The sequence below is a fragment of the Rissa tridactyla genome, chromosome 16 (genome assembly GCF_028500815.1).
Source record: "Rissa tridactyla isolate bRisTri1 chromosome 16, bRisTri1.patW.cur.20221130, whole genome shotgun sequence".
Classification (NCBI taxonomy): Eukaryota; Metazoa; Chordata; class Aves; order Charadriiformes; family Laridae; genus Rissa; species Rissa tridactyla.
The window spans coordinates 1,986,870-2,006,229 of record NC_071481.1 but is presented as its reverse complement, the minus strand read 5'-3'; the positions used below and the strand labels follow the sequence as shown (position 1 = coordinate 2,006,229).

Here is a 19,360-nt window from a genome sequence, read left to right as displayed (position 1 = left end):
GTTTGCCACATGCAAGAGACCCTGGGAAGATATACTGAATACTTGTAACTGTTTTGCTCCTGGGAAGGGCCATCACATCCGTTCTATCAAGACTGAGCTCAGTGGTAGTTCTTTCTCCACACTGATACTATAAATTTTATTCTTCAATGCATGGAATATGTGTCAACAGGATTAAACCAGGACTGTCTCCTGAATGTGGAATTCCAGAGAAGGCACTGGCAGTGACTTCCAAAGTAAGCCAACAACATCCTGAAATTTTTGATTTTTCTCAGATACTTTTATTACTCAACTGAATATTTCTGCAGACATCTGTTCTGAAATACTTTGACTTGGAGCAAGCACTGTTGCTACGTTGATCTGAAAGCTTGAAATGGCTCTGACTTCTCCAAAATCTGTAGCAGGGGATTTGACACAAAGAGAAGAACTCATGCTCAATGATGGAAACTATTTCCATTTCCTCTCTGCAAACATCATCACAATAGGTAAGTGAAAGAATTCTGAAAGAAGGCAAACCTGCCCATTTTAAATTTGGCCATTGCGTTTTTAGCTGCCTCCCTATGCTGGTTAGCAGAGATGATTTTCTGAGAGATGAATTAGTTGGAATATCTTCAGGGGATAATAGTTTGGTGGCTTGGAACTCCCACTGACAATTAATGTAGAAACAATACATGTAGAAATTAAGCTGACAAGACATGTAAATGTAGATGAGAGACAAAAGGAACAGAAGTCTCAAAGTCTCCGTGGTTTTAAAGATAAGCACTGGAATTTAAAAGGAATGTGTATCACTTTTCTTTAGACAGAAGTTAGCCAACAAGAACTGGCTCTTGAATCTAGGTAGAAATGAGATCTACAATTTATTAAGTGGTATCAATCGTATCCATTTTTAGTGTTTAATCCAGGAACTACTAGAGGTAAGGAGGAAATCTTTAGATATTAGTAGAGATAAGGAGGAGGTATTTTCATATCTGGCACTGCAAGCTTTATTTCCATAGATCTCTGAAGCACCTTGTGCTGGTCACTGATCCTAAAATAGGAAAGACTTTGGATTTCAAATCCACTGTTCTTAAGAACATGGTTTTGAGGAAGGAGGACTGTAGGAGTGGACAATTTGTAAGAATTTCAGACTGTGGTCTATGCAGCTTTGGTAGAAAAAATGTTTGTGTCTGCTGAATTCCTCTTAAGAAGGTAGTGAGGTATGCTGAAATTTTTTTGTGAGACAGAAAATTGTTTTTCTTATCAATGCAATTCATACTAATATGAAAGAAAGAGCGGTAGCCCTGTAACTTAGAATTGTCCTTTCTGTGGGTGATTCTAGTGCAATTGCCTATCAGCTATTTTTTGGCTGTCAACCAGGTTCCTTTATTCAGCAGCACCAAGTACTCCTAAATATTTTAGTCTTTAATCTTTTCCAGCTATGTTCCAGAGTGAACCCTAAATGCTGGGGAAACCAGGAGAAATCATAGCAGTAAAACGCAGCTAGGAAGGCCATAAGAACAGCAAGAAAACCCCAAGCTCTTTCTCAAAGCAAAACATTAAAAAATGTAGATTAGTATCATCAGATGAAACTGTCAAAACTGATTGCAACTTTTTTCTTGATTCTCTCAAGTGCTTCTGGAAAATCCTTCTTGAAGTTGATGGGAGCAGGATTTATACTGCCTCAGGTTGTGGCTCCGTGCCATGAAGTTGTCTGAATTGAGCTGAGAGATACAGAGCTCAAAGAATAACTGTTGTTATCTGTTGCTCTTTTTTGAGTGTTGACAGCTTACGCAGAGGAAAATGAGCTCTTCTCTTAGGAAGCTTGGAGATTACAGATGTGATTTTGCACATCAGGTGTTGACTGGATATTGGGTGGGAAGAAGGGAATTGTGTAACTGATGTCTGTGGCAGATGAATTTGTGCTACAGGAGAGATCTGAAGGAGGAGGATCTGGTTTGCTGCATTTAAAATAAAAAAAGTTTGATTTAGCCTAAGATTTTAATTGGAACTTCATGTATTCAACACAGGACTCATTTGCTTGAAATGCATTCTTATTTACTGCCTAGAGTCATGAAGTAGATAACACTAAAACTTTCGACTGGGCTCTCACAGGAACTAATTTCATCATTTTGGCAAAATTTCCAGCAATTGTGAGATCAATTTAGCTTTCTGCTGGCTTACAATTTGGGATGATAAGTATATTTCTTACTTGCATTAATGGGGTTGAATAGATTTGTATTGTATTAAAAACAGCTTATCAATGAAAATATAATCCATAATTAACTGCCATTAACACTAGTTCTTATCTTTATCATATATTTAGTGATACTAATTTTTTCCTAGTAGAGGTAGCCATCATATGTTTGATCATCATCTAAATGTGCTTCTTAGGTTCACTGTATGCAGTAAGTACTTAAATATTCTATGTTTTTTCTTGAATTTATGCAGGTAAGTGGAGCATCTGTTCACAAATACATTATTCCAATGACTGCTTTTTTATTTTTTAAAAATAACCATAAAGCGTATTCTTAACTGAAAGGTAGTCTAAAGGAAATGGACAAATTTTTAACTTCTTACAAACAATAACTACAATTCTGCTAGTATGCATGTGTTAAATGTGTAGGCATTTTTTTCAGCAGCATTTTAGGATGTTTTTGATTCTCTCAAAAGTCTGTTCAGCCTCTATTGGCTAAATGAAGCTTGCATTGAGTGTCATGATCACTAGCAATGGAACTAAGCGTGGGCTGAAGTACTTTGCTAAACTGGGACCTTTCCTAAAAGGTATCATTCTTAGCTGATAAATCTCTTGAATACTGAGTGTCAGTAGAAGGATCTTTAGCATTCCACTGTCCTCTCTTGCCTTTGCAAAACTCTTCAGTTCTCCTGTCCTTAACTCTGCCAGCTGTTCGATTTGTATCTTGTGGTTCCTCAGCATGTGAAGATACACTTGCTCATATGCTCTGGGGAAGGTTGCTCCAATACTACTTTTATAGCATGTCAATAGAAAACCAGAAATATGTACAAAAATTGTTTCCTGCCTCTCACCTGCAGATCATACCAACAATTCTCATGAATTGGTTTGCAAGGAGTTTGAAAAAGAAAAGTGCAGAAATTTACAGGTGAAATAGGTGTATTATATCATCTGTGTGTATAATGGCACTACAGAAGTTAAGATGGTATGTTCCAGTTATTGCTATATTATATAAACTGACTTTTAGGGAACTGTTTTTATTTGTGGGATGAATTGTAATTTCTTGCCTCCTGAACAAGAATTGTCCATTATATAGTTCTGTACCTAAAGTTCTATCAGCGTGTAGGATGAAGTGCCAAGAAATGGCAGAAATAGCTGGAGGAAGAGAAAGTCTTCATTGTGCCTGTGCAGCACTTCCAGCATTCCAATGCAAGTGGGTCTCAACCTAAACAAAAGCTGGTCTGCAGTTCAGGAATCCCTTTGCAGAGTTGTTCAGAACACCCACTTGAGTTTGTTCTTACCTCCCTAATTAACTCTTTATATGACTCGGTTTAAATGCTGCGTAGTGCAGTGACAGGTTTTATATTTATTTGCCTTTGCATTGTAATAAATGCTTAAGCAATCCACATGGAAGTGGTCATAATACTGTTGAGCTGTTCTCTTGATTGAGTAGCCTATGCCTTCAAATATGACATTTCTGCTGTATCAAACCTGTGCTTTCAGATGTGACACTTCAGCTTTCTAATTTAGGTATATATCTGCAAGAAAAATTGGGAAAGGATGGAGCTAGAGATTTAAATCTCTAGTTGGAATAAATCCATGCAGTTAAATAAAAGCTCCTCAATCGATCATTTGGTCCCATAGTATCATAGCTACCTACAATTACTTCTGTACCATACTGATTAATCTCAGATGTCTTGAAACTCAGCATTCTTCTGCAGTTTTCAGACTTCTTTCATCAGTTGAGACAAACAGTTTTCAAAATGTTTTCTTTTTTTTGGAATAAAAACTCGGCTTTTCTGTGTAGGTTGTATATGGATGAGGAGTAAGATTGCTATGTAAAAAGGAAATCTGAGTGGAATGCAATTAACTTTTACATAATTTTGCTGTATAATGTGATTCAACATTGTTACAGGAGCATTGGGAAAGTCCAAAATCAAGGAGGTATATGGCAAATTCAGTAATCCTCTATTTCTCAAATATGTTCTGGCATGTCTAGACTCACTTTTCCCTTGTAATCTGATGAAAGTGTGTTGTGCACAGACATGCAAAATCCTGTTTGCTTAGATACCTAGTACATCAGATTAGCCTGGAGAAGTACTTAAGGTGGCCTTCAGCATGTGGCTCTAACATGCTGTCTGTCTACATGAGCAGGGCTTCTGTCGTGGAAGGGGGTTTCCAACCCCCTGATGACTGTTTTCCAACCAGATGATTTTTAAAGGTCCCTTCCAGCCCAAACCATTCTATAATACAAGTTTAGCGGAAGAACGGGCACACAAGTGGTGATAGGTGAATTGGCATCAGCTATTTGAAAGTAACTTGAGTTGAAGCTAGATTGCTGTGAAAATGCCCATCAGTTAAAAAAGAATGTGAACTGATAGTGTGGTTCTACTAGTTCTGCATGTATTAGCAACTGACGGAAGAATGGATACTGGTTTGGGTTTTGTTGATGCAGTTTGAATGAAATCTGAAAAGACACTGTTTATTGTAAGCGTTTAAGTTTAAACATGTCATTCTCCTTGATTTGGTACCACATAGGCAGTGGATACTACAAAATTCTGACACCAAATCCTGAAGGTTTTATGTAGTCTCAACTTTTAAGGATTATGTTTTCAACACCTTGTTTCCTTCCTGAATGGAGAGTAAGGCTGTAGCGTAACAAACATTGCAAGCTGCTGTTTGTCCTCCTTTTTGCTGCAGAGGCAGACATGAACAAATGAGGCTTGCAGAACTCACTATTGTTTCCTTTGTTGGTAGTGTCAGCCTATACTAATTTAAAATGTTCATGAGTCCATGGACTGTTGTAATAAAGACATGAATCTAAGGATGTAATACTCAACTGTCCAGCAGACCCAGAATCTGGTTCTGTTACTGACTTCTTGTTTGACTGTTTTTGCAACTTTATTTTGTCCTTGTTGTCTCTTATTTTGATTATGAATGGGAACTGCTATTCCTGCACGACACAGTTCCCAGACATGTTTGGGTCTTTACTACCTGTGATGAAATACAAATAATAATAATAATGATGTTCAACCTAAACAATTCAGAAATGAAATCACTACAGTAAGATCTTCTAGACAGTGACACTTGTGGGTACTGATATCAGCTGCTCGGGAACTGTCCTGCAAAATGCAATTTATAGACCCCAAATGAGTCTGAACCCTGGAAGTTTTGTGTACCTAGAAGTAGTGAGTTAGGTGACAGTAAGTTTGGTATGTTATTTATTCTGTTTCCCACCGAAAAAATCAACCCCCCCAAAAAAATAAAGCCCAAGCCACCCCATCTAGACATACAGCTCTCTTTAAATTAGATTTAGATGTCTTTGTGTTTAAAAAAAAAAAAAAACACAAACCAAAAACAAAAAACCAAAACAGAACCAACCCCCCATGTCTTTTATGATGAAGGGCTGCTTAATAAGTGACGTGTCTGTTGTGTAAGGCAAGTGTTCTTTTAGTGCACTGATTATGTATTCTAGGTACCAGTTGGTTCCACTTAGAGATGCCTAATCTAAATCTACGAGGGACAGACATGCTAAGAATGGGAGGGAAAAGGTGCTATTACTTTTCTCAGGTTAACATTTTAAAATGTTGGAGAAAGACCTAGAGTAGGGCTAGGAGAGCTGTGTATCTGTGAATTGTAGTGTGAACTGTACACAAGGATGGCAGTTGGCATTCTGCAGATTCTGATGCTTGCTTTTTGCAGTTATCCTAGATGAGCTGGATCCTTGCTCCGTGCCTGACACGAGTAAAAGGGAGGACAGTAAGAGACCATCTGTGTAGCAGTCAGTTATATGTGCCTGCTCCAGTTGAGAGACGTTTCCTTCTCTGGGTAGAGAGTCCCTGCAGTTCCTCTCAGACTAACATTGCACCTATATGCAGGCTTTCTATAAAGGCTATTTCTATAATTCTGTCCCTCATGGTTTCTTTGGAAGTAAACTTGTGTGTATTTGAGGGGCAGAATTTGTCCTGGAATACATAAATTTAAAAAAAAGAAGGTGCAAATAGAGGGCTTAAAACTGTTTCTGTGTGTACTGTACTGGATGAATTTCCGTTGAGGCTTCTGGGCGAGTAACAAATTAACAGTACTAGCTTCATTTGCAGAAGAGGTGTGAACATTTAGACGTGCATAAGTGTTAGACTTACGCTGTGACTGACACACATATCTGCAGCTCTGAGGTTTAGCACTCTCAACCTCAGTACCTGAGAGCTGGAACAGTAAAGCTAAATAGATCAAGATGGGTTTCTACATTATGCTTGAGCCCGTTTCAGCCTAGAATTTCTTGAGGTTAGGCTTTTAATGCTTCCTAATACAGATTCAGAATGTGACTGGCAATCTCTAGCCAGGCTTTCAGTTTTTTGAAACAAAATTTGTTCTATTTGCAGGCATATATGTGCAAATAAGGAGACAAATGTTTAGGTGGATATTTTGCCTAAGAGTTCACAAACTGATGTATTTTCATCTCAGGTGGTGGTAGTTGGGAGCAGATCTGAGAACTTATGAAACACCGAAATGGAATCAATTTTCAGTTTATGAAAAAGGCTCCACGCTCATGTAGCATTCTTTAGTAGTATTAAAGTCTTAGAAGAAAAAATGTTTGAAAGAATTCAGTCTTTGAGCTGTTTTATCTCCCATTAAGAGATGACAAAATTCTAAGAAATTCTGCCATTTATGTAATGTAGTGTGCATTGCAAAGGAGAAAGTATCCTGAATTACTTGGTGACAGGAGCAATTTATGCTCCTTCGAGTCATTTTGCATTACAGAAGGTAATACTTGACTGTAATTTAACACTAGAGGGCAGCGCTGTTCTTAATATTATCCATGCATTCATTACACAATATACATGCATGTTCCATGCATAGATATCTACATCTGATGTACAGCAGAGACTTGCAGATTATATCTGATGGAAGGTACCAGGAAGAGATGTGTCTTGCAGACAGCTGCAAATGTAGCTTACCAGAACCCTGAACAATCACTTTTGTCGTGGCTCGTTAAAGTGTCTCTTGCAAATTATTTCAGCAACTTTCACTTTAAAAAAAAAAAAAAAAAGGGAGAAAAGTCACTAGAACTAAATATTTGCTTAAGTGTACCTCCCAAAAATTAAGATTTATGAAATCATTTGAAATTTGAGTAAGATACAGATGATGACTTGGGTTATTTTTTGTTTGTTTTGAGATATTCAAAGATATGTAAAGCAGCTAATTTATATTTCAGATAATTTGTGCAAAAATTAATCTTGCTGTATCTGAAAAATTTAAAATGCAAATGGGTCTAATAGGGCTCAAAAGTTCTCTGATTTATTGCACAATGAAAATCTTTCTTGAGGCTGCTAACGTTCATGATAAGCCAATTAAAACTCATCTGACTAAGCATTTCAAGATTGCAAAAGAATAAATCTGGACTATCTCAGTCCAGTTTAATGATCTTGATCTGTGCTCCCATGATATGAAAGCAACATAAATCTCTAACCATTCTAGCTTGGGTTTAGGCTAATGCAAGCACTCCACAACCTGGATTCTTTCTCAGCTGTTATCTTCCTTTATCTATTTACAGAGTGGCCTTACAGTACTACTATTCTGGTTTATATCTATTTTGAATCCTTCTATAGGATAAATGATGATACAAGGCATAGCTCGATAGTAAATCTGGATGAAGCAGTGTATGAGGACCTTGCATTTCAATTTGACTGTGCTGAAAATCGATACTTTGTCTTTCAACTGATGTGATTCATATATTCCTTTTTCCTGTCTCTGAGGAATGTATATTTGTTTTCTTAAGGATATTAGTTTGGATCAAATGAGCTTTTTAAGCCTTGCCATTTTGCCCAAATAGATTCAACAGACAATGAAAAACTGTGAAACTTTCTTTTAATTTCTTTCTTGGTTTTAGTTGCTTGGGTTTTTGTTTGTCTGTTTTTTTAGTAAAGTGTATAGTAATGTAGTTCTTGGAGGCTCTGTGCCAAGATGCCTAAAGGTGTTTAGTCTCCTAACTCCTATTTAGGCACATTCCCACTGAAATGTGTTGGAAGTTAGGAACCTAAATATTATTGAAATTGACACCTGCAATGAAGCAGAGAGGTCTCCAGTTTGTTGTCTCCAATTCACACACCCTTTGACCTTGCATAGTGATTTTGTTTTAGAACCATGAAATATTAATAACTATTTGTCCTTGTCTTAGTGGAGTTTTGTGAGGATAAATGCGTGGAAGGTTGTGAAACTGTCAGAAATAGCAATGGGAACCATAAGCATCCTTAAAGACAAAGGTCTGATTTGTTGGTTGTTCTCTGTTGTCAGTAGGAATATTGCAGTTTGGCCTCACCTTTCTTTCCTGTGCGTGACTGAAGTCATGCGACTATAATAAAAAGGGGAGAGTTACTTGGATAGCCAATTTATATGCTAGCGCCGTTTCTTCTGTTGAAGTTAACTAGTGAAAACAAGATACAAGGTACTGACTGAACTGTGCTGCACAATCAGTGTTTTTTCTGTACTGGGGAAAAAAAAGCAGCGTACTACACATGTAGGTATAGCCATACGTTAGCTTTTAGTAGAAATCTGCATCTCAGAATTTCATTTCTGTAACTTAAAATCATCAGGCCATCACTTTAAAGGTTGAAAAGGAAAGTAAACATAACAAATGGCAGGTTTAATGGGTTAAATCTTTCTAATGAGCAAAAATTCAACATAGACTGCCTTTTTTGAGGTGCTAAAGACTATTATATTACTCTAAGACAATTTAAATCTCTTTAGAGAATCTGTGGGCAAGTTATATGGCCCTTACAGAAGTAACCAGTCTTGGAGAGGAGACCGACCAAGCCCCTCTTTACTTTAGGCTTAGATTGCAGCAACTGAGTAATATGCTATCAGTATCATAGTATTGTCTGATCCAAGCTATTGCTGTGATGTTAATCGATCTATTTTTGTGTCATGTGTGGAAGAAGTGGAATTATTTTGTTGAGGTAAAGCCCGAGGCATATTACATTTTTGGTGTGCTGGTGTTAAGAGCTTTTGTGGTTGAACATGGATTAGAAACTAGATCACCTGAATGTTGCCTTCCGATTCTTCTTTCACCACCACAAAAATCTTCCCCCTCAAGTTTTCTTGCTCTTTCTCTTGTATATCTGTTGCTGCCTGTAAAGAAGTGTGTAGTGGGAAATGGGACACTTCAAGCAGAAGAAATAGTACTGTTTGCACACACATTCCAGAGTCTACCATAAGAATATTGCTAATGCAATGGTCTGTCTGTATCGCTATTGCCATCTACTGGATGAAAGCACAAATGCTAAGCTGGCATCATGAGCACGAACTAAAAAGGAGAGAGGAGACTTTATTTTTTTATATATATATATGTATCACTTCCATGGTTATTAAACAGTACAGTGACAAAAACATGGTGCATAAATACAGCTCTTCTACCATATACGACCAGTGCTATGCAGGCTTCCTGTGAAAGAGAAAAATCACACAAGGCTGCCCTGCATGTGTGCTCATATTTACATAACCTCCAAACATTCATCCTTCTAGAATGCAGGTTTGGAAAGTTTCATGCTGCCTTGGAACCAGTTGTGTCAGAGTACTGTTATTCCTGGAGCTTTTGTACCTGGCATCACTTGATGGTTACTACCTAGGGCAACTACTACTGTGTTCCCTCAGAACTGCTGCTAGGTACAAGGCAGAATAAAAGTACTTGATAGTGTGAGTATCTGGTAGCGGGGAAGGTACATTTCTTTATAGTTTGATTCTTAGAAACTACTGAAATAGGTAAAAATAGTGCTCAGTCAGATGGTTAGAGGTATGTTTAGAGGTAGTAAACCAAGTTCTGGATTGACTGAACCAGTGCTGGAATAATCAAAAATAAAGTCTTTTTAATATTGTGAGTAGAAAAATATGTTCCTTTCATTCATTTGTATGGGGCCTTAGCCTGTGTGTTTATCAAGGATGGGGGGAGGGAATCCAGTGTTCTTTAGCAATGTTCAACTATATTGGCATTATCTGTGGAAAGTTCTTAAGATACAGCCATTAGCTGTGAATGAGTCTGTCAATCAAATCAGCTCAGAAAGATGCTGTTCTTGTAAGCACTGTAAAGAAAGATGAGTTTCTCCCTCACACAATTTATTTATTTGTGAGAAAGTGTATCTGATGACAGTTCTGATAAACTTAATCCCCCTGAAAGTCACTGAATGCAGAAAGAGCCACGTGACTCTTAACCATTCTGTCTTACAGCATGGACTATGTCTGCCTTTAATTTTGCAAGGAATTTTGCAAATGCCTTTTTAAAATCCAAGTCATCCCTGTGATGTGAAAGTGATAGTGTGAAACCTGCCTGGCTTTAGGTATTGCTTACCTCCCAAAACATTTAAATGCCCTTCATCTACAAGCAGTTTTCTTTTTATCTTTGTTCACATCAGAATCTTATCTGTTGGTTTGATCTGAGGTTAAATACTTCATCAGAGAGAGGAATGCTTTGTTTCTTGAGAGAACAAATAACTTCAGTTGTCTTTTGAAGCTAATCATAGTGATTTTCTACAGTTAATTAACTATGAGGAACTGCTTTATATGTGGCTGCTGCCATCTTCTAGGCAAATCCAGGATTCTTCAGCTGCGTCACTGGCTATATAGTAAAAAAAAAAAAAATAAAAATGGCAATACTCTACTCTTAAACCCATGACCTTGGAGATAAAACCCATGAGTTAAACTGGTGTAGCGAGTGTGAAAAGAAGCTGTTCTATTATGGACCTTTTATGCTGAAAATGCTCTGAGGAAAATAGAGGATCTGTGAATGGTTTATAGAGGAGAGTGGATGAGATTATTTTTGGCAATATTTTAAGGTTTTGTTAATTTTTTTTCTCAATGTGAGACAGACTCCTTAGCTGGTGATCAGAATGAGTCTCAAGGATCATGCTTGCAACAGAGGGGAACCATATTTCTTCTCTGAATGCTTGAGATTCTGTAGTATTAAGCCAAAAATACGTTAAATGGTTAAGGAGGTCTTTCTGAGAAAGATATCTTTCTGAGTTGGTGCAGATGCTGTTGCTGAGAAACTGATGTTACATCTAATGATGAAAGAAGTTCTTCCCCTTCCCCCCCAAATTGCTGGGAGGGTGCCTGATAGTGTTCTTTCTCTTAGACAGGAAAGAACAGTGCCATGCAACAGTATGGTAAGAGCCTCTGCAGATAGTGGACCTGCACTGGCATTCAGATCCATGATTGCAGAGCAAGGCTTTGTTCTCATCATTTACTAGTAGAAATAAGGAATAGATGAACAAAGAAAGTACTGTTTGAAGGGGGGGGGGGGCGGGGAAGGTTTATTTTTGCTTAATCCAGCATGCTGTCTTCCAAAGGAAAATGGTTAGTTAGGAAAATCTAGTTCTTTTGTCTCGTTTTTCTCATGCAGCTCTAGGTAAAAATTTGCATCAGAGTCTTACTGTGGGCAGGCATTAAAAAGTTAAAACCCTCTTGAGGGATGTAAATATCTACAGAGCATATAGTTCTCCCAGGAAAACACTAAACTTATGAAACCTTTGCAGTTCTGGTTGATTGTACTGAGCTGGCTATGAGGCGGTGTTACTAAACTGTGGGGTTTTTACTAGAACAGGTGTTCAAGAAAAGTGGAGCAAAATCATCCTTTCATACATGACTGTAAATTCACAGCAAAGGAACAAACATTCTGCTCTGCTACTTTGAAAATTTGGTGTTTGGGGATGAGGGTGGTATATACAGGTGCATCCACATTTTATTTTTCTAGAGGCAGTGAATTTGTTTTCATTGCAAATAATTTTGCTCTGTGATTTTGGATTTTCAGTGTTAGAGGTTTTAAATACTCTATCTGAAGAAACAGCAAGCATTAGCTGGTGGAGATTAAATCTCTATTAGAGGTGTTTCGAAGTTTTAGAAGCCATTAGAGATTGGGGATCACAGTAAACTTAGTTCATAGGATTTGTGATCCTAAATCACTCTGGCATAAAAGGGACACCTCATATGGTTGTAAGAATCATGGCTATGGCAGTGTCTGGCTGTAGCTCCTTGTTAATCAGTGGAAGAGAAAAGCAGAGGAAATCTTAAAAGAAGGAACATGAGCATTAAACAGCTGTCATAAAGAATTCCCCGTTGCCTTAGAGGAGTGGATGTTTTGGTGTCAACTGACACTAGAGATAGCGGGAAGGAGATGTCAGTCGATGAAGAGTTAATTGTTCCAGCAAAAAGTAGTTTAGATAAAATCCTACCTCTTTTCTCTCCCCGCTTACTTCCTCGGGTGTTGTGTACAGTACCATCGTGAAACTGACAGTGATTCCTCAGTGACTGCGCTAATAAATGGGATGAAATTTAAACTGCCTTCTCACACGAACAGAAAGAGGGACTTGCAGAAGAGGGAGCAAGACAGAGGGAAAATGCAGAGTATTTTTACATTCTAACATAGGCAATTGAAAAAATATTCTTATTTCTGCAAGACAATGGATTTAGGAAGCCCACCACAGAAGCACAGTAGGTGGATTTATTCTTTTTACCATATGCACTGGGATTTTATTTAGAGGATAAATTGTACTCATGTTTATGTGCACAGTTGGTTTTTTAGTAGTACTTTCGTAACATCACATTACTTTTCCTTTTTCTTCTCACTTGTCCAGAGGTATTTATTTAGCTGTTGTAGAGGATAATTACTTTTTTTTTCCCCCCAGACCTTATCAGCACACTGTCATTCAAAAAGCTCTTTTATCTCTAAGCAGGCATGTTTTATTAATTATGGCCATAGTATCTAGATGAATAAAATGACTGTTAAATAAATGAAAATCCATTCCGTTTGCTGGAAATGAAATATGTACTGTTTCAGGGCAATGGTAATGCTAAAGATAGAGCAATTCAGAATTCTCTGACAAATTTGTTTACTTCAGAGCAGTTTCATTAGCTATAGACGTTAAATTTGGTGTACCTTGCAAACTTTACTGATGGGGGAAATGAAGGTTGACTTTTACATAAGATGGACTACATGCAGTGTGCTAAACTCTAAACATCATTTCTTAATGTGATTAATCATTGCTATCTGGAATGGAATGCTTTATGCTAACTGCCACACACTTCTGATGTACCTGCATTCTCCCAGTGATTATACAGTAGTTTTGCTCTTGTAGGTTATGCTGATCAGTTGTGATTGTGCAGTCACTTTTACCTTTGGCTGTGGTACATAGGTCATGTAAGCCATTAACATGTTTAGATCTTAAATTTGTTGTTCAGTGTTGTGTGTTTTCTGTGGTTCTGTATATGCATATGTCAACTGCATGTTTTATGACAAAGCCTATTTGTATAGAGGATGATGTTATTTGTATCTTTGTTCTGTTTGAGGATAAAGCTGTCACATCTTCAGTGGTGGTTTAACACTTAGGTATCCTGTATGATGAGCCATTTTGAGTAGATAATTAATAAAGTAAATGACTGACAAGTAAATTACAGCTAACACATGGAATGCATCTAACTGTTAAAGCACCTGCAGGCATTCAGGTGCTGTGCAATGCCAGGTCCTCAGAAAATGCTAAACGGGGAGGTTAGCTTTTATTCTAAGCTCTATTGAACAACCACTTAACTTTTGCAGGGTGTAGTTCTGCCTTCTTGTTTTTTCTGTGCCCACAAAACCAGTGACCTTACAGATATTCTTCCAGCGAAACAGTTCTATTCTTGCATTTTTCTTCTCTCTGTGGGCTTTATATAACCTTCCCTGCTCTTCAAGCATGCATTTGCCACAGTACTATTGAGATACTTATGATTAATCCTCCACTGGGGAGAGCTTTTTTTAATAGTGCAAGTACCAGATGTTAGATTCAAGCTTCTTACAGACAGGTAGGATAGGGATTCTCTGCATTGTGTATCATGGCCATGATGTCTCGTAAATACAGTTTGGGTATCAGAGTGACTTTGCCAATAACTATCACCAGAGAGTCTGTGCTGGGTTCTTTACTGACTAGTTTAGAACAGGATTTTCTTTCCTACTGTGAATTTGGGTGGCTTGACTGATGTGCTGTGTGCAGTTTGCTACTCACTTCTCAGTAAAAGTTGCTAACTGACATCAAGTAACATCCAAGCTATGCAGATTTCCTGCTTTGATCAGACAATTTGAGGCAGTAATAAAAGGGAGAAGTGTGACGGAGTGGTGAGTGTCCCATGCTACTTTTTTGTTGTGAAACACGCAGCATAATGAGATAATTTAGGGACAAGGGATGATGCAGTGAGAGACTGTTCCATTCATTTTTATAATGGAGAAATATTTATCTGTCCTCAGCACCTGAGCAGGTGATGCTCAAGCTCTCAATGGATGAGACATGCTAAAAAAGTAAGGAGGCTTGTCAGTTTCCTGGAAGACACTAGCCTGCATTGGCACAGCGCTTTATGTCTAAGATTTATAGCTCATGCAGTGGTTTGTGCACTGAATTCTTGTGTCCTCCTATGCAGTGAAATAATTAAAGACATATTTCCAGTTTCTGTGAAGATTGAACAGTCTGTAGATGTGCCATTCTCTGTTTCTCTTCCTGCCCTTGACAGCAGTTGCACTTTTCGGGGCCAAGTCCAAGCCTGCTGGGAGAGCTTTTCTTTCCGTGTGCCAGCAGCGTGTCCCTGTGGCAGTGGGGGTGAACTGCACTTGGAGCAGCCTGGGCAGGATGGCCGGGCGGTGGAGGGGGACGATTGTTCCCTCCTGAGCAGTGCTTCTGAGGCCCCTTCCAATACTGCTTCCAGTTTTGCTTCCTCAGCACATGGGTGATGTCTCCAACTTGAGACTCTAGCAGTGCTTAATTAGATGTTATGGGTCTGGAGCATATGATGTGCAAGGGAAGAGGGTGAGGGAACTGGACTTTACTGGCTTGGAGAAGCATGCTTCTAGCAAGCTGCTTCTTTTGGGGTATCATTCTTTTCCTGCATTTCTGGGCAAGCTTTCATGCCATGCTCCTGCTGTTTAGCCATTCATGTTCATAAGAGGTTAGTTCTAACCCTTTTAAAAAATAAAACCCAGTTGGGGTCAAACCTGGTAGCAAAGCTTTGATGCTTGCTGCTGTAGCGCATGATTCAAAGTTTAGTTCCCCACAGTTCTCTCCCTTCAGAGGAGTCTCTTCATTTATTCATACATTATTTAGCTGGTGATTTGAGTAACAGATGCGTATGGGGGGGGGCATTCATAATTTATTACCAAGAATGAAGAAACCATGGCTTGTGGACAGTGAGGACAGACTACATTCAGTGGAGTGTTGGGGGCAGGGGTTTTCCTTAAAGAAAAAGTCGGGTTTTTCATGCCTCAGGGCCATTGGTCACCTTTAAGTAAGCTCAGCTTTTAGTAACAGGCTGATCCCGGGCATTTCTAAGGACTGTGCCTGAGAGGTCAGAGCAAATAGAACAGGGATACAGGACATTGCTAAGAACAGTGAAGCTGCTGCATACAGGCTGTTTTTTTTGTTGCTCGGACTGCCTAATAGAATAAACGGAACCCTGGGCTTTCATTTAATTAGTAAGAAATAGCTAAAAAGGGTGACAGTACTTTTAATTTAGCAGTGATATGTATGTCGAGACTTAATTTGCAGCAAGTTCCTGTGTTAAGCTATGAATTACAGCATCTCTGTGATAGCGACAGGACAGCCCTAAGGCTGAGGATGTGACAGGGCCTAAACTCCTGTCTGTTGAACCCTCTTATCAGCTCTCTTGGATTTTCGTTTAGGTTTATGTAGACTTTTTTTGTCTCTAGTCAGGAAGTACTTAAAAAGATCATCTTTTGTTAACTCCCAAGACTCAAACAGGTCCAAAAGAATCTTGTAGTAAACATCCAAACTAGAGATGGCTAGAGTAACTTGAATGAAATCACTTACTTTAGATCTACGGAGTTTTACCAAATGTGAAATGTTTTGTAAAACTGATTCTTTTTGTTTGTTTGTTTTTCATTTCATATTAAAAATACAAAAGTATTTCACAGAATGTTCAAATCTGTTTCTTAAGTTTTAGAACAAAATGTGCAGATTTTTGGTTGTTTTGAAACATCTCACCTCATTTAAGGAAATATATTAGTATACAGTATGTATAACTTACACATTACTTATATTACTTACATATACTATATAATATATAGTATATGTATACTTGTAATATATACTACATACTACTATCTCAGGAACTATTTTGGTGAAACAAAACATTTTTATTCAAAATACATGTATTATTTTGTGCACATTCCTTTGTACAAATCCTGAAAGAAACCCTTCCCAATTCTTTCACAATTCACTGCTGCAATACTGTCCGCTGATGTTTCTGATACCTGAAAGAAGTGGTGTGAGATGATCTAAGCAAATACAGTTGCTCCAAGGCATGAACTATGACTTGTAACAGGAGTAGAATAAATATAATTGCTAAGAAAAAAAAAGGCATTTTGGAACAAAAATTTCCAGTCCCATATGCATTAATCCTGTGCTAGCCTGCACTTGTTTCATGCCTGAGTCTTTGACTCCTTTCAGGAGGTAAACCAAAGTAAGACTTTGGCACGCTTACTGGTTCTTGGAAAAGAATTTTTTTAATTCCTCAGTCTCTTCCATTTCTAACTTAAAGCCCATCAGTGTAAGACCAACATTCTGAGTTACGGTTTTGCAACACAGGTCTATTTCTGCTTCTGATATTTTTGTCCAGAGCAAATTGTACTGGTAGCATGAGTGTGATTGACAGGAACTGAGACACAATCAGTTCTTTTACTGCTGGGTTTTATTGATAAATAACAAAGATCAAGATATTGTAACTCTTTAATTGTGTTTTCATGACAGTATGTGTGTTAAAAACATGTCACTGTGTATTTCTACTCTGGAATTAGAATTAGTACAGTATCCACACATGCATATGTGATAGAGCAGTTAACTGCAGCAGCTTCTGGTGTGAATGTTTGCCTTTTAAAGACTGAAGAAGGACACAAGATGTTCTCTGAGCAGAGCATTACCTGGTACCCGAGGAACAAAAAAATGCAGCTGAGGGGAGAAAAACACACTGAACAGGGAACTGCAGTCCTCTCACTGCCTTTCTGACAGCACAGCGGGAGCGACCTGTAAAAGGGAATGAGTCTGTGACTTTATAGGCAAGCTCATGTGGAAGATGTCACGGAGCTGCTTGTGGATGACAGGGCAAATGAATGCAATTACTTTATATAATAAAATGGACTGGGTATTTTGTGGTAATGGTCTCTGACTGACAGCTGGGAGCAGGGTGGGGAAAAGGGAAGGTGAACTAGCTTTCCGGTATGAAACAGAGCTTAAGACTTCAGCTCTGTAACACAGTTTAAATTCCACATCTCTCTGCATCTTGCAGAGAAACCTAATTTTTTAAATCTCCACAGGCTTCTCAGAGACAGAAGATGCTAATTTTAGAAATGTGGCAGCTCGTCTTCTTCCCCACCCCCTTCCGTTTGCTGCCAGAATGCTTAACAGTCCAGTAAACAAGCTGTGGAAAAAACAGGAAAAAACCTCAAGAGCTGAGGTAGTTGGCATCTTGTCAAAGGCATTTTTGGGGAAGGGCTTGCCCCCCTGCCCTATGGGTCTTGAGTTTGAAGCCAATATAAAAATAGCAGAGTAAGAGTTGAGCTGACAGTAGAAAGAAATATTTAAAGGTGTAGTAATCGGGGCAAGCAGTCTGCTTTCACTGACCTGATTAATTCTGTGCCAGCAATCAGGATAGTTTAAATTAAATCACTGCATAAGAAGAGTGCTTGAAAGTAAAGAAACAAGCCCTAAATTTTCAAGTAGGAGTTGGATATCTCATTTTGGGTGTTCATCTATACACTGGAAATTGCACCCTTTTCCCCATAGTATCTGCTTAGGGAGTATATTATCTATTACAAATCAAAAAGTACACTGGAATAACTTCTGTTTTGACATGGCTTTTTACTGTGCAAATAGGTGTGTTACTTTGTTAATTTGTGCAGTTGGTGAACCATAATTTCCACACTCTATCCTAATTTCCTGGTGTAGCTGCATTTTCATCAGTTGCTTCAATCTTGTGTGTGAAAACAAAATTTGGAAAATATTTATCCAAGTGTGTTAGAGTTGCAACTATCTAAATACGAGGCCTTATAGTACAAACTGTTATGTTCTCATTTTGGTAGCAGGTAGAGTGGTCTCGAGTGTTTTAGCAGGAATTTTCATGATGAAACTTTTTATTTAAGAACTTCCAGTGCAAAGTACCCAAAGCTCCCTTTGGCTTACAAATGCCCAACACTTCTGGAAGTCTCTTTTATTGTAACTGCTCTTGCAGGCACTTGAAGTTGTGTGTGCGTAAATAAAAAAGCTATAGGAAAATGTTTAAAGTTAGGCATTCATTCTTACTTCAGAGTATCTACATGACTAAAAGTTTTCTGTTAGACCTACACAAGATACACGTGTTTTCTGTTTAGAAAATTTGCTATTTTTAAAGTAGGAAATGTGAGGCAGTGAAGTGTTCATTACATTCAGAACACGTGGATAATAAATCTGCTTAAATTTAACATGCATCATAATTTCAAACACCCTCGAGTGTCTGGAAAGTTTAACAAAGCATAAATGCTTCATCTACTTAGTGCTTATACAGAGCAATGCATTTATCTTTTTCAATTTATTTGGAACAATGGAGCTGAGTGCAACACAGCTGCTTTTTATATATGCAAACATATGTTGTATTCTATTACTAATTAGTAATTGAGACCACCTCACTATATGCATTTTTCAGCCCTTCATAGCTCAACTGTCTGAAAACTGTATTTCTGTTCAGAAATCCAGGTCATAGTTGTGACTGAATGAATTGCAAGTTTTGATGTTGGGGAGAGAATTAGTGCAGGACAGGTTTCACTTCCAAATGCTACTTACTACACACATTTTGTCATATATGCCGTATGTTCTGTCAGCTCTCTCTTCTGAAAAATGAAAAGATTGGCTTGTTTCTTTGCTTCGTTCCTGCCTTTGGGTATCTTGTATCTTGTTCCCAGCATACAACAAAGATGCAATTTAATAACCTGAAGCAATAACATGAAGCATGTTATTACTTGTGTATACGGACAATTCATGTAGTTCAGGCAGCCATGATTCTCTTCTGATGGTGGTTGTTTTGTCCCTGTTCCACAGCTCTCTAATAGTGCTGATACTACCGTCTTACTGAGCTTTGCAGACAATAGGCTGTAGTGTGAAGGTATGTCAAAAGCAGTAACACGAACACGCACAGAGA

At 38.1% G+C, this 19,360-nt stretch overlaps 1 protein-coding gene across 1 annotated transcript in view; it reads left to right on the top strand.

Annotated features, from left to right (window-relative positions):
• Nucleotides 1-19,360, top strand: part of PLCH2 (phospholipase C eta 2) — a 104,436-nt gene that overhangs the window by 17,693 nt on the left and 67,383 nt on the right. The window contains exon 3 of the mRNA XM_054222395.1: nt 1-482. Within this exon, the coding sequence (XP_054078370.1) occupies nt 371-482 (112 nt within the window). The 5' untranslated portion in view covers nt 1-370. The remainder of the gene's footprint in view (nt 483-19,360) is intronic.